Raw genomic sequence first — 15,332 nt, forward strand, 5'->3', positions numbered from 1 at the left:
AAGGAGAATTTTCTTTACAAAGAATCAAATTTGAAACAAGTATAAGTTTTCAGCCCAAAAATAATTTCACACCCAACTGATGCATTTTTATTCTACGAAAATGAAATTTCAAACCAAGAAAATTATTTTATTAACAAAAAAGGAGAATTTTTAACTAAAATAATCAATCCTAAAATAATGTACAAATTCCATTTTTAGTTAAAAAATTAATTTTAAACCAGAAAAAGGCTTTACCGCTAAACATTTAAATTTTCAACCAACAACATAAGCTTTCAATCAAAAAAAAATAAATTTTTAGCAATGCACGTTAGCTTTTACCCAATTAGTTAAATTTTCAATTAAAAAGATTCATTTTCAACAAAATAGTTCAACTTTTAACCAAGAAATGAATTTTTAACTAAAAATGTAAGTCTCACAAAAATATGATTTCTTAACAAAGTTATTCAATTAAATCTTTCAACCAAAATAGTTAAATAATCAAGCAAAGAAGAATAATTGTTAACTAAAAAGTTTCGTTTTTATGGAAAAAATGATATTTATACTAAAAAAGATGATGGATTATTGCATCTATAAGATAAATTTAAAAAAATGGTTGAATTTTCTGTTAAAAAATTTCAATTGACTTTTATTTAAGATGGAATTGCTCTTAAAACACATCAATCTGTATTTTTTTTTTAATTAAAAAAGTATTGTAATTAAAAAAAGATTCCAGTTAAAATTTCAAGATCTATGAATATTTAACAAAACATAAGTTTCTACTGAAAAATGAATTTTCAATAAAAAAGACGAATTTTTTCAAGCAAAAAGGATGAATTTGTAACGAAATAGATGACTTCTTTGGAAAATAGTTGCATTTTTATCAAAGAAAAATTACATTTTTGATAAAAAGCGACAATTTTTTTGAAGTCAAAATTTCGTCCAGAAAATATTTCAGTTCATTTTTTGACACCAAAATATACATTTTAAATAAAAAGTAAATTTTCTACTAAATAGTTCCACTTTTTACATAACAGTAGCATTTTTAACCAAAAGGTATGACTTTTTAACAAATGGTTAAAAATACAAAAAAAGAATATACTATAATATAATATATTATATAAAATATAATATAATATAAAATAATATAAAATATAAAAATAAAAAAAAATAGTTAAAATAGTTGAAAAATAAATAGTTGAATTTTTTTCCAAGAAAGATATAATTTCTGCTAAGGCAGGTGAATTTTAAAATCAAAAGGATAAACTTTCAGAAATTAGTTCAATTTTGAATCAGAAAGTTGCATTTTTATTTAAAAAAAGATGAAATTATATTTTTAAACAAATATGTTAAAAAAATTTTTAAAATAAAGTTGAAGTTTCATTTAAAGAAAATTCCAGTTCACTTTCCAACACCAAATAAGAATTATAAACAATTAAGTAAATTTTCTGCTAAATAGTCGAATTATAAAAAAAAAGTATGAATTAAAATTGACCTTTCAATACAAGAATATTAATTTCAAACAAAAATTAAATTCTCTAGGAAATAGTTTAATTAAAAAAAATTTGAATCTTCATAAAGAAAGATGCAATATTTTTACTAAAAAAGATGAACTTTTAAATCAAAAAGACAAATTTGCAAAAAAAATAGTTTTCATCAAAAAAAGATTCCGGTTGACTAATCAGCAACAAAAAATGCATTTTAAACCAAAGGTTAATGTTCTACCCAAAAAGTTGAGTTTTTAACCCAAAAAGAATTTTTAATAAAACTGTTGAATTTGCAAACAAATGAAAAAATTTATAACTAAAAAGATTATCTTCAGGAGGAAGTTTTTGCGAATTTGCAAAAATTGCGAACATGAGTGAAGTAACGCCTACCGTAGAAAAAGCCTCGACCCCCCCCCCCCCACCTTTGAGCTGTTACGTAATTTAAGTATAGTCCCTAATAGGCCTACATCGATTTTTATGTTAAACTGAAACATTCAAGATGTTCAGGGTAAACATCCATTTTTCTCCGTGAATTGTGGTAGCAGGCATTTAATCGTTAGTTGATATTTTATGGAAACTTAAAAAATATACCTTCATTAAAAAATTGCAAACAACGACAAATTTGAAAAAATACTATTGCAGATTTTCGGGCAAAATTATAAGATCAGAATAAACGTTCGTCACGAATCAGATCTACTATTTCGAGAAAAATGTACTTATACTGCATTAAATGCAGTATTTATAACAGTTGCGATACATTTAATACGTGACATTCAATAACTTATCAGTAAATTTGTGTCCAAAATCCTATTGCCTATTTGGCTTTCTCTTTTTCTTACAACCTTAATATTTCTCATCCCGTGTGGAAATTTTGAGTTGGCTCTTTATTTCCCTGCAAGAGCATTAAAAAATTTTGAAAACTGAGTTTAATTAGGAGTCATTAGCGTTGATGCAAAATTAACATATTATTATATACAAAACGTCTTTTTTTCAAAAGTAATAAGTTAAAAATAAAAGGAATTTTATTTTATACTTATAGCTTTTGACTAAAGAATCTTTGTATAGAAAAAATGCAAATAAGTGTGAATTGTATCAAAGCTACTTCGGAATGGTGGTACCATTTCGCCACTTGGTGCCGAAAACTGGAACTAGAAAGAGTAGGTATAGTTTAAAAGATTTTTTTTTTTTTTTTATAAAAATGTTTTTTATGATTGTTTTGTGAAGTTTAAAAGAATGATTAAATACTAAAATCAAATCTGCATAAAAAATAATTCGTTTTAGGTAGAATTTCCGTCGTATACAATGAAAAAACACATTTTTGCCAAAAAGTTTTTAAAGCGAGAAAGCAATTATTTCACTTATTCATGTAAGATTTTATGAATTTGAAGCTTGAATAAGCTTTAATCAATGTATGCAGCAAAAAATTTCATCCATATTATGCAAAGAATACGAATTATAGATGACAGGAATTGAAATACCCATTCTAATCTAACTTTTAGATCAAATTTTTAAATATAGTCAATATTTCATGTATAAATCATTAAAAATATACTATAAGTTAATTTTCGCTCCAAAATAAGTCCATTAAAGTTTATAATTTGTTAAAAATGACAATAAATAGTAGAGTAATTGTTGTTGTTTAGAAAAATACTTCTGTCAACAAATGTGTTTTTTCTTTCACTGTATACGATGTAAATTTCATCTAAAACCTTTTGTTTCCGATAAATATTTTTTTTAGTGTCCAATAAATACTATAAATTTCAGAAAAAAATCGTTAAAACAATTTTATTCATAAATTAAAATGCATCTTTTAAATCGTAATTATTCTTTCTAGTTAGGATTAATATTATAAATTTTAAAAAATTCATTAATAAATTATTTATAAATTTTGCAATATTATCAACTTTTTCACCTCCTCGTGAATGATTTTTATTTTCTATGATAAAAGAAAGAAAATACGATCAGGTGGTTCAACCGAAATAAAGTCACGTGAAGAAAACACATATGTCTTAAGTCGAACAAATGACACCTCCTTCTTATAAACAAATTGAAATCGTATCTCTTAATTTTTTAAATGTTGAAAATAAATTAGAAAGTTAATTACAAATCCGCGAATGAGCGGATGAGTTAACAAGAAAGACTTCGAAATTTGGCGCGAGATTACAATTAAACTGTATATTTCCTCCAACTCAAGATTGATATAACTGAATTTTAATTAAAATATTTTTGTTTAAAAAGTAGTATACTAAAACCAAAAAAAAACTACTGAGATTTTTAAAATGTGAATTGTTCATACATTAAATTCCTTATATTTTTAAATCTAATGACAAACATAAAGTATTAAATTCCTCGATTTATTTTCTATTCTCATAACCCAGTTCTTATAAAAAAATTGAAAAAAAAAACATATTATTTCCCAAAGAAGGTAGAAAATATTACGATAGAAATTGTTGTAGAGTTTTTTATAACAATTTAGTCTTTGTTTTTGAAGTTATATATATATTTTTTTTTAGTTGGTGATCGGACTTGGAATTTTTTGTAGAAAAAAATAAAGAGGCCAAGCTGGGCATTTTCTACACGGGATTACTGTATAATTAATATATTAGAAGGCAGATCGCGAGCGTGAATTTCACTCTTTCCTGGATTTATGATTTTCATGAGCATAAATTTGCCAATGAAATCTCTACATTCCTCTATCCTCTATATTTATTATTTCTCTATGGCTTTTCAAATGAAGGTATTTTCTTACTGCGCAATGTCAAAAGCGCAAGAATTTTAACATCGAACATTTTTCTTCATTGGAAGTTCGCCGTATCCCCGCTAATTTGAGTTCGCTTGTCGCCAAACTTTAGACACACTTGACATACATCACAATATAAAGTAATCATACTTAAATGTAAATGCATTACTCCTTTACGCTAGATACTCAAGCAGCTCCCAATTTCTCCGCTGACCGTTAAAGTACGTTGAGAATAAAATATCTTCTCCTACAAAATAAATATAAATCAGAAACCAGAACCGAATGTCATAAATCAAAGGGTTCATAGTCAGAAATCTTATTGTATGTACAACTGGTCCAAATTATAAGATAATCTCTCACACAACAATGCCTCTCATGAGATAAATCTTTTTCTAGAAACCTCCTTATAATATTTAATTAGTGTAACGACACAGATTTTTACACTACGAATAAACATTTGAAATAGAAATAACAAATCGCCTCGAATATACCTTATTGACAATAGATAAAATTTCCACTCGCAGATGTAAGATTTGTACGATCAATGTGTGCAACAAAATTTTATACACAACGCAACCTCTCTCCACTAGAATTGATTAAGGAATACGAAGCCTGTCAAATAACACTTTTTAAAATAAGTACATCCTAAATATGTATTCTTGTGAACAAGAATATTTTTGTGTAAGACTTCGAAACCTCAACGCACGTCAAACAAATCAGGTGAAGAGGGTGTATTTACAGGCTACAACATACAAACAGTATCTAAGTTTTCATGTGCTATGCAATAGTATATGTATATTATATATAATCATATATAACCATTTGCCCATATTTTTTATATCGTAGACTATAATTAATTTACACTCTAAGCGCTACTGTATGTCTTCCCTTTTGGTTTAGCAATACGGTACACAGTAGGGTTCTGCTGCAGTTAATAAGAAGGTCTTTTGCAAAGTTTTTTTTCTTATTCAACGATAACGCTTAACGATAAAAGTACACACGCCCTGATACAAATAAACAGTGTCGAGAACGACAGTCAACCTCAGGCTGACGAATTTTATTCGGAGTGCCAGACATGTGATACCAAAGCTTTCAGCTAGGGGATGAATGATATCACAACGCGTTGGAATCTGCTAAGGGAACCGATTTTTTGTGTAATTCATACCTGTTCTGATTCAAGAACTAAAAAAGAAACGAATTGTTTGAATCCTCAATTCTTTCAGAATAAGACCTCGTTTTCCTTAAGTGTAACGCTCCTATTTGCATTTGTGAGAACTTGAACACTTCTAATATAAAATGTTTACATGCTACGATTTCAAAGTTCATTACTGTCAGATATAGAGTGTTGTAACGATTTTGACCAAGCCATTCAATCTAGAGCTGTAGCTTCTGAATTTTTAATCAATTTTGCTAATTAATTTGTACATTTAATTACTTGATAGGCATTGTTATTTGTAACACGTGCATAATTCCAACAATCCGTTTCCCTTCAGTTGGTGAAGTTGTCATATCAACACTGTTCCCCGGAAATTCTCGCAAACGAGTTGTCGCCGGATGCCTGAATTTATTGTTAACAACAGCAGACTACCAGTATATAATATAATAATTTAATTCTAGTGTATGAATAAGGTACACCAATCACAATTGATTACTTGAAATTCCCCAAAAAAATTTCTGGCATCTTGTATGTATCCTTTTTTTTCATTTTTTTTTTCTTTGATTCTACAATACAAAAGTTCCGTCAAAAATATTTTGCCTTTTTATCAATTGCTGCTAATAATCAAAAGTTTATGTACCAGTGATATGGTCTAAACACTTTAGTATCAGGATCATCTGTTCAAAGGCTCTCGATAGGAAATACCGTCTTCCTATATTAAGAAATGATCTGATGTCTCAAAAAGAGATCAAATGTCAGTTCTTTTTATTGAAAGCTTTTTGATCTATCGACTTGCGACTCTGAATAAAAGTTCCCGTCGCTTTTTTCATCTGTAGTAACACATTCGCTTTAGGGTTTGAATACTAGAATGCATTTTATCTTGCTTATGCCTTCGCACACTGGCAATCAAAAATTTGTCCAAAAATTAGATAGGGATGATTTCTGCACGGAAACTAGAGGAGAAAGTCCGGTTTTAGTAAGAGTAATGAAGATATCGATTTTTGATGGTTCACTACTTGAATTGGTTTTCAAGTTGTTCCTATTTACAGATAAGAAAGAAAAACTCGAAAATTTATCACAGGCAAACTTCCTGTCAAACTTGCATAAACTAGTCAAGTTTGAACAAATTGAATTCAAAGAAAAAAGCCTTGATTAAAATTAAAATTTCTGTTCCAAGTAGTGAATTCAAAAAAGGATCGCGAAGAAAGCTTGCCCTAATACTACATTCCCTCGAATATATGGATTACGGCCTGTGACCATTTGCAGATTATGATGACCACAAGAAATGATGTTCAGTAACGCTGGATCTTATCGTTCGTAGAAATAACGTTCGATGTTGTCAGTATGGTAACATCGCAAAAGCGTTCTACCTTCGCACGAGAAAATTTTCTTTAACACATTATATACTTACAAGACTTCTTATTACCGAGCTAGAAAATTACTTAATTAGTCACGAGGCGACGATTCTCACAAAAAAAACCTTCCATGGATTTCATCCCTCTTCGTCAACGAGATTAAATTCTTCTTGAAGAGGATTTTATTGACTGTGCGGTCAGGATGCTTTAGAAGCTCAATTTTCATTTATGTTACAGAAAGGTTTTCTGCGTGAAAATCTTCGCAAAGGTAGTATTTCATAGCGATTTTAAAGTCTGGCACTGGGTAGTACGATGTCAGTCGTCAGTTTATCATGACGACAAGGGAACGAGGAATAAGATTATTCGAGAGAATGAACTTTCTGACATCGTGTTCAAGCTCTTTTCTTATCTGTTCAGAAACCTTTCCTATTCTTCAAACTATTCCCGATTGATTCTCTAGCCTTTTCAATTTCATTTCTTGTATACCATTGCCTATCTTTACATACAGTTTCCTCGTTTTCCTTCGCTGTCCTCTAGCATTTCTGTCTTCATCACCCTGTAACCATTTTCTCGTATGCTTTGCGTCCCTTGGAGCAGAAACATGGTAGATTTTGATGAATAACACGCTAGAGAACATATATGATTTTCATGTTATCACTTGTACATCAGGATGTGAGTTACGTACATGAAAGGAACTAAACTCGACGGAGTGGAAGTGGTGGTTTATTCAGGCTTAAGACGGTGCCACTGAACGATGGTTTGCCTGGGCTTTGTGATCATATCCTGCCAGTGTTTCGTCTCACTTGCTCCACTTCCGTTTTTCCCTACAACAAAATTTAGCAGGATAAGATATAAAGCGTAATTATATCATAATATAAAATCATTATTTCTATCACACTGAAAATAGTCATAATCGAAACCATTTCAAATCAGCCCTGGCGGACCGAAGGAACCGAATGGAGCCTCTACAAAGTACCCGTAAAGACCCCATTGGGTGCCCATTCGGTTCCTTTTTAAAAACTCGAAAACACAGCAAAATTAATTTTTAAATGGTTAAAATTCGAATTCTACGTTGAAATTCCCTATAGAAGGTCACGGAATAATCGCTATATTCTTTTTCAACGGTAAAAAGTTAAAAGAAAATACAAGACGTATAACGTCTGTTGAATGCTACACTACAAACGCATCGCCTGTAAGTAGCAGTTAACAGGCGTTATACGTCTTATATTTTTTTTAACTTTTTACCGTTGCAAAAGAAAAAACTATTTCGATTATGCCGTGACCTTCTATAGGGAATTTTAACGTAGAATCCGAATTTCAAAAATTTTAAAGTCGCAGAATCTCTTAAGGCCATGTGATGAGTGGGTCACGTGACGAGATTTCTAACTTTTTTTATTGCACACGAAGCGCCACATCGTGTTGAAAATGTGAGATAATAAATAAGAAGCATTAAGAAAGGTGGATCTGGTCCTAATTTTGAATAACCATGAAAAAAGCAAAACAAAATATTTACAACAAAAAACTTTTTTTATAATTATAAAAATTCAGGACCAGAACCACCATTCTTAGTGCTTCTTGTTCAGTATCCCGAATTTTCAACTCGATGTGGCGTTTCATTTGATAATAAGTTGGGAAAGAAAAAAAGTCGCGGTAAGGCAGGAATCTGGTCACAAGACCCACTCATCACATGACATTAAGGCGCTTTCTAGTGCTTGAATTTTTATCCATGTATTACAAACAACAACTTTTCTGCTACAATTATGAATTGTTTGATGACCTATTTTAACCACCTAATCTAAACGGCCAAATACAATCCCTCTTAGAGTTTTTTTTCTCGAAAAATGGTCTCTTTTTTGATAAATTGAAAATATGATGCATTTTATGCGCCTGAGAACGAGCAAACCGCCACCATGAGTGGTCTCATGGTTAAACGAAAACCGGCGCTCCCTGTTTCTTAATAACACAGCGGGAGGTCGAGCGTGTTATTTTTTCGACAATACTGGAATTCAGGGGGTTGACTGACTGCCTGTCATGTCTCACCTAACCTTCCTATGGTTAGAGAGAATTAGAGCCGGTTGAAATATATAAAGAATTATTAAAATTATAGGGAATAGAACTTTAATAGGCTGCATGAGGATCATTAGATGATGAGAAGACTATTAAAAAAAGATAGAAGAAAATCGGTTAATAAGTTCAATTTCTGTTGAGAGTTTTGATAATTTTGCATCTAATATTTCTTTTTAAATTAGATCAGGACATTTATTCAAGGAATGAAAACGTACTTCAGACATGTTTTCTGTAATGTTAAAAATTGTAAGAGGCCTTCAACGTGCAATAATGAAAAGTCATCACTAAAGCGTGATTATTATCGACGGGTGATATCGAAAGATAAAAGCAAATACCAGGAAATCAGAAATATACCTCATACACACAAAGGATGTGATCGAAATGTTTTCGCAACAAAAGATACCTTTCTTCTCTCTTTTCAGATTTTACGACAAAAAATGCTGAAGAAAGATGCTGCGTCAAGAATGGGAAATTGTTGAATCGGAAAAGTATAGAAGAACAAGTTATTTTATTTTCAAGATCTACATTCAGTAGCGGATCCATCGGAGGTATTTAGGGGGTTCAACCATCCCCCCCTCCCCGCAACTTGTGGCCTTTCGTATTGAAGGTCGACGCCGCTAACCCTGGCAGACCGAAGGAACCGAATGGAGCATCTACAAAGTACCCGTAAAGAACCCATTGGGTCCCCATTCGGTTCCTTTTTAATAAACTCGAAAAAACACCAAAATCAACTTTTAAATTGTTGAAATTCGGATTCTACGTTAAAATTCCAACAGGCGTTATACGGCTTTTACTTTTTTTTTTAATTTTATCGTTGCAAAAATCAAAAACTATTGCGATTATTTCGTGACCTTCTATACCAAATTTTAACGCAGAATCCGAATTTCAACAATTTAAAAGTTTCTTCTGCTGTTTTTTTGAGTTTATTAAAAAGAAACCACATGGGGACCCAATGGGGTCTTTTCGGGTACTTTGTAGAGGTTCCATTCGGTTCCTTCGGTCCGCCAGGGAAGCTATTCATGGGATATACATACATGGTGGGCACGTCGGGGCTTACATACATGGCGATTCGAATGCTACCCGAATTTCACAATATCAGCGGAGGAGCCATTATACAGGGGTATTTTCATATTTTACGCCTTTAAAGTTGCATTCGGATCGGCCATTCGGTCAACTCCGTGCATCTTCGGATCAAGTTTATCATAGTTTCCATAGTTGCGTTCGAATCTTCAAATGGATACAAGTGTCAAAACAATATAGGTTATGTTACATAGTAATCACAAATAATAAAAGTGTTTAATTAATAATGAAATGAGACATGTGAACTGAGAAGTACACGTCAATTTTTTTCTGCGCCAATAACATTATGGAATGTCTGCTTAGTGAGAAATACTATAAAATATTAATAATATTCTGCGCTTCTAGTGGGCGAAGAGTGAATTGTGTTTCTCGCTTATCTACGAGGTAAAAACCAGTATATTATGAATAGACAGGATATGTTTTAAATAAAGTGAATGAAATATTACATGCGTAAACTTTAAATTGACATTACCTACATTTCCTTACAGCAATTAGGGCAAACAGGTGAATTTGAACATAACCGCGAAATAATGACACATCGGCCCGGCATGTTTATTATACTTTCGATTGATTATTCTTTGCCAACGAAATGTTTGGTGGTTTTGTATGTTCATCACTGACAGTATCGGCAGTAATAATTTAAACAATAATTACTTATTAACAATTTAACCATCATTACTTATTAATCATTTTAATAAGTTAAACATTATTTCTGAATTAAAAATTTGATTACCATTGTTTTTTACACCGATCGATCCTAGGAGAAGTACACATCAGGAAATGCAGATAGAATTGGTGCATTTTAATCAATATTGATGAAAAATCTTTATCTCTGGACCTTATCCCAAGGCTAGGGATTGATCAGCCTAAAATCAATCATCTGACTCATTTTGATGGTATAGATGTATCAAAAAGATATCTCGAAGCAATCTAACTTGCCTGGAGTTTAATTGATACAATTTTTAGGGATTTTGTTTATTTAAAAAATGTTTTCTTTTGACCTCATTTCAAAATTTGGTTTGATCAACCAATAAAACTAATTAAACACTTGTTGGTGATATGGTTGTCCCAGTAATAAATCTATAAGAGAAATTTTAGGCCGATATTTACATTCCAATTTTTTTTTAAATTATTCTATTTACGAACTTGCTATATCTGGATCGGATTTTCAAATTGGCACTTGATCAGCACCTAAAATGCTCTCTGGACCAACTTTTTCTTTGAATTATTGTATTTTCGAAATTGCTTTCTTTGGATATGGTTTGCAAACTGGCATTTGATCAGCCCCTAACATCAATTTTAAGTAATTTTGAGGGTATCGGTGTATAAAACAAAATCTCGAATCAATTCGACTGCCCGGATTATAATTAATAAAGTTTTTAGGGACTTTTTTATTTTCCAAAATGTTTTCTCTGGACCTCATCTCAAAATTTCGTTTGATCAACTACTGAAATAAATGAAAAAATCGCTCAGGATAGTAATGCATCGAAAAGAAATGTAGAAGCTAAATTTTAGGTCGGAATTTTTATTCCAATTTTTCGGATATTATTCTATAATTATCTATTTCATCAGGTCTAAAAAGTAAATTCATACATGATTTGTATCTTATTAGAAAATAAGAATGTTTGAGTGAAATTCAAAGCCACTGGAAATGTTATTTTAATGTATTTGTTTGAGGCCTCGTTCAACTTGAAATTATGCTGTTAGAAGTGCACACACTAATTCTGGAAATTTTATTTCAGTTGTTATCTTTTCCCCTGGAGGCTATCCTATATTAATTATAGATTGACAAAACGAAATTTTGAGATGACGTCCAGAGAAAGTATTTTATAAAATAAAAAAAATCCCTAATGACTTTATTAATTCACATTTGGGCAAGTTAAATTGCCTTAAGATACCTTTCTGATACACCTATACCATTATATTGACTCAGAAGTAATTTTAGGGGCTGTCCAAATGCCAGTTTGCAAACCATATCCAGAGAAAGTAATTTCAAAAATACAATAATTCAAAGAAAAAGTTGGTCTAGAAAAAGCATTTTCTAAAATAAAAATAATACATAAAAAGTTTATTAATTAAAATTTGGACTTCTTACATTGCTTCGAGATTTTTTTTTGATACACCGATACCATCAAAAGTACTTAAAATTGATTTTAGGTGCTGATCAAGTGCCAATTGAGAAATCAGATCCAGATATAGCAAGTTCGTAAATAGAATAATTTAAAAAAAAATTGGATTGTAAATATCAGCCTAAAATTTCTCTTCTAGATTTATTACTGGTACAATCCTATCACCAACAAGTGTTTAATTTATTTAATTGGTTAATTAAACCAAATTTTGAAATGAGGTCCAGAGAAAACATTTTCTAAAATAAAAAAAAATCCATAAAAATTGTATCAATTAAACTCCGGGCAAGTAAAATTGCTTTGAGTTATCTTTTTAATATGCCTATACCATCAGAATGACTCAGATTATTAATTTTAGGCTGATCAATCCCCAGACTTGGGAAATTTTAAATTCTATATTTAAAATTTAAAATTTTAAGTTCAGAAATAATGTTTAACTTATTAGAATGATTAATAAGTAATGACTGTTAAATTGTTAATAAGTAATTTTTATTTAAATTACTACTGCCGACACTGTCAGTGATAAACATACAAAACCACCAAACACTTCTTTGGCAAAGAATAATCAATCGAAAGTATAATAAACATGCCGGGCCGATCTGTCATTATTTCGAGGTTATGTTCAGATTCACCTGTTTGCCCTAATCGCTGTCAGTAAATGTAGGTAATGTCAATATAAAGTTTACGCATGTAATATTTCATGCACTTTATTTAAAACATATCCTGTCTATTCATAACATACCTGTTTTATCTCGTAAATAAGCGGTTAACACACTTCACTCTACGCCCACTGGAAGCGCAGAATATTATTACTATTTTATAGTATTTGTCACTCAGCAGATATTACATAATGTTATTGGCACAGAAAAAAATTAACGCTTACTTCTCAGTTCACATGTCTCATTTCATTATTAATTAAACACTTCTATTATTTGTCATTACTATGTAACATAACCTATATTGTTTTGACACTTGTATCCATTTGAAGTTTCGAACGCAATCATGGAAACTATGATAAACTTGATCCGAAGATGCATGGACTTGACCGAATGACCGATCCGAATGCAATTTTAAAGTCGCGAAATATGAAAATACCCCCGTATAATAGCTTCACCCCTGTTATTGTGCAATTCGGGTAGCATTCGATTCGCCATGTATGTAAGCCCCATTGTGTCCACACAGTATATATTTTTTTTACCCCTCCCCCAAAATATTTTTCTGAGTTCGCTCCTGTTTACACTTGAAGGCTATACAATTCGCAGCTTTTTCGTGAGAACTTCCTTTTCATCTCGCCATTATCTGATAAATCTAGTCTATTAAAATTGAGTTTCTTAATATTTTAATAATTTTTTATTTCTCTCGACCGCCTCTAATTCTGTAACAGTAGGAAAGTCGGGTGAGGCATAACAGGCAGTCAGTCCACCCCGGGTTCCACGATCGTCGAAAAAATAAACCGCTCGATCTTCCCCTGTCTTCAGAAACCGGGACCGCCGATTTTAGGTTTACGATGGGTACACTCTCAGTGGCGATTTGCTTGTTCGCAAGCGCATAAAATGCATTATATTTTCAATTAATTACAAAATTAAAAAGAAAAGAAAAAAAGAAGACCATTTTTCGAGAAAAAAAATCTCTAAGGGGAGTTGTATTTATCTCTTTAGATTATGTGATTAAAATATGACATCAAACAATAAAGAATTGTAGGAGAAAAGTTGTCGATTCTGATACATGGACTAAAAATCAAGTCCTTTTAAATGGCGACAAAGCGGGGTCAAACTTCTACTTTGTAATCCCTAGGGAGAGAAAATTTTATGGCAGGCGTAAATAATGAAAGTGATCCATGATCAATTATGAATTATCAAGTTAATCGCGCTGACAGATTCTTTGCCAGACTGAATAAACCTGAAGCGATAAGTTACCATGAAATACCGATAAAATTTTACAATTAAACGTTTATTACCACAAATTACTTAAATCTGCCAGGAATTTTAGAAAGCCTAACTTTAGGGATCATTCACAAACTACGTTAGGCGTTTTTCTTTCGCCCAAATAAAGATAAGAATATAATTTCTTTCAAGTGAAAAAGGATCCCATTGGGCGAAAAAATTTTGGATGTCTTCAAGACGTCTTCCGGACATTCCTAATACGTCTTTTGGGACATGTCTATTGGACATCCTAGGGATGTCCTTAAGATGCCTAGTGTTCATTGGAAATATGTCCCGCAAACGTCCTATGTCTTTAAGACATATTTAGAACATATTTAGGATATTAGACGTCCTATAGACGTTGACTGGACTGACATTGAACGTCCGAGGAACGCTCCAAAGACGTTATTGGAATGTTCATTGTTTCGTGCCCACTGGGATATAACGATAAAAATCAAAGAAATATGCGAAACGTATTTTTAAAACTTCTAAAACTGTCATAACTTTCCGTGAAAATAGATTAACCGGGACCCGAAAATAAAATTAGAATATCTGAAGTAGATCAAAAACTATAGAAATTCAAAAGAAATATTTAAATATTTTTGATAACAAATGCATTATTGCAAACGCATTTTTTATCACAGGCACAATTATTGCTGCTTACATGGAGAACTTTCAGAAACTTTATATTCAGTTTAATATGAATTTAGGAGATTTTGGAAATTTTAGGTAAACTTATAAACTACCAAAAAATTGAAAAATGTACGATATTTTAGAGATTGATGGTAAATTTATAAAAAACAAAACTTTTGAAAATTTCTAGAATTGAAACAAATTTAATATTTGGAATTATTTTTATTTTTAAAATTTGTAAAAGTTTTAAGCATTTTAACATACCGAAATATAAAATAAAATGATTTTTTGCGTTTTTCTCGCAAACACTAAGAGATAAAAAAAATTAAAGATAAAAGTTTTCATATCTAAAAAAATTTCTGCAAAAAATGACTTGCTCTTTTTCGATATTTTGCAACGATTATGAAAAAATAGGAAAATTATATTTTCAGGAAAAAATGATTTCGGCCACCAAAATGGTTTAGCCTGCTACAATCGATTCGATGCATTCTTTCTGTTAGTGGAAATTTCTATAAAATGTCGTAAAAAGTAAAAAAGGTGGAGTTTCAAAGTAACTTTTCTGCATTATTGTCTACGAATTTTAGAAACATGAAATTAAGATTTTTTTAATAACCTCTTCTTTTTTGTTTTTTGCAATATTTTTCTATCTTTCTGTTTATATATGGTAGTCATTCTTTCAGCCTTATCTGTCCGGACCCACTTTAAAGACCATGTAGATTTTTTTTGAAAAATATAATCTTTGAATTTGTCTCTTATAGGAAAAAATACAAAAGGAATAAAGAAATAAATG

The 15,332-nt window shown here is 30.8% G+C and overlaps 1 protein-coding gene across 1 annotated transcript in view; it reads right to left on the bottom strand.

The window, feature by feature from the left end:
- Positions 1 to 5,894: 5,894 nt before the first annotated feature.
- The window catches only part of LOC117177185 (synaptotagmin-7), an 858,402-nt gene continuing 848,964 nt past the window's right edge, over positions 5,895 to 15,332 (bottom strand). Inside the window, exon 11 of the mRNA XM_033367709.1 lies at positions 5,895 to 7,538. Coding sequence (XP_033223600.1) covers positions 7,438 to 7,538 — 101 coding nt within the window. The 3' untranslated portion in view covers positions 5,895 to 7,437. The remainder of the gene's footprint in view (positions 7,539 to 15,332) is intronic.

Source organism: Belonocnema kinseyi, chromosome 7, assembly GCF_010883055.1.
Source record: "Belonocnema kinseyi isolate 2016_QV_RU_SX_M_011 chromosome 7, B_treatae_v1, whole genome shotgun sequence".
NCBI classification, from domain to species: Eukaryota; Metazoa; Arthropoda; class Insecta; order Hymenoptera; family Cynipidae; genus Belonocnema; species Belonocnema kinseyi.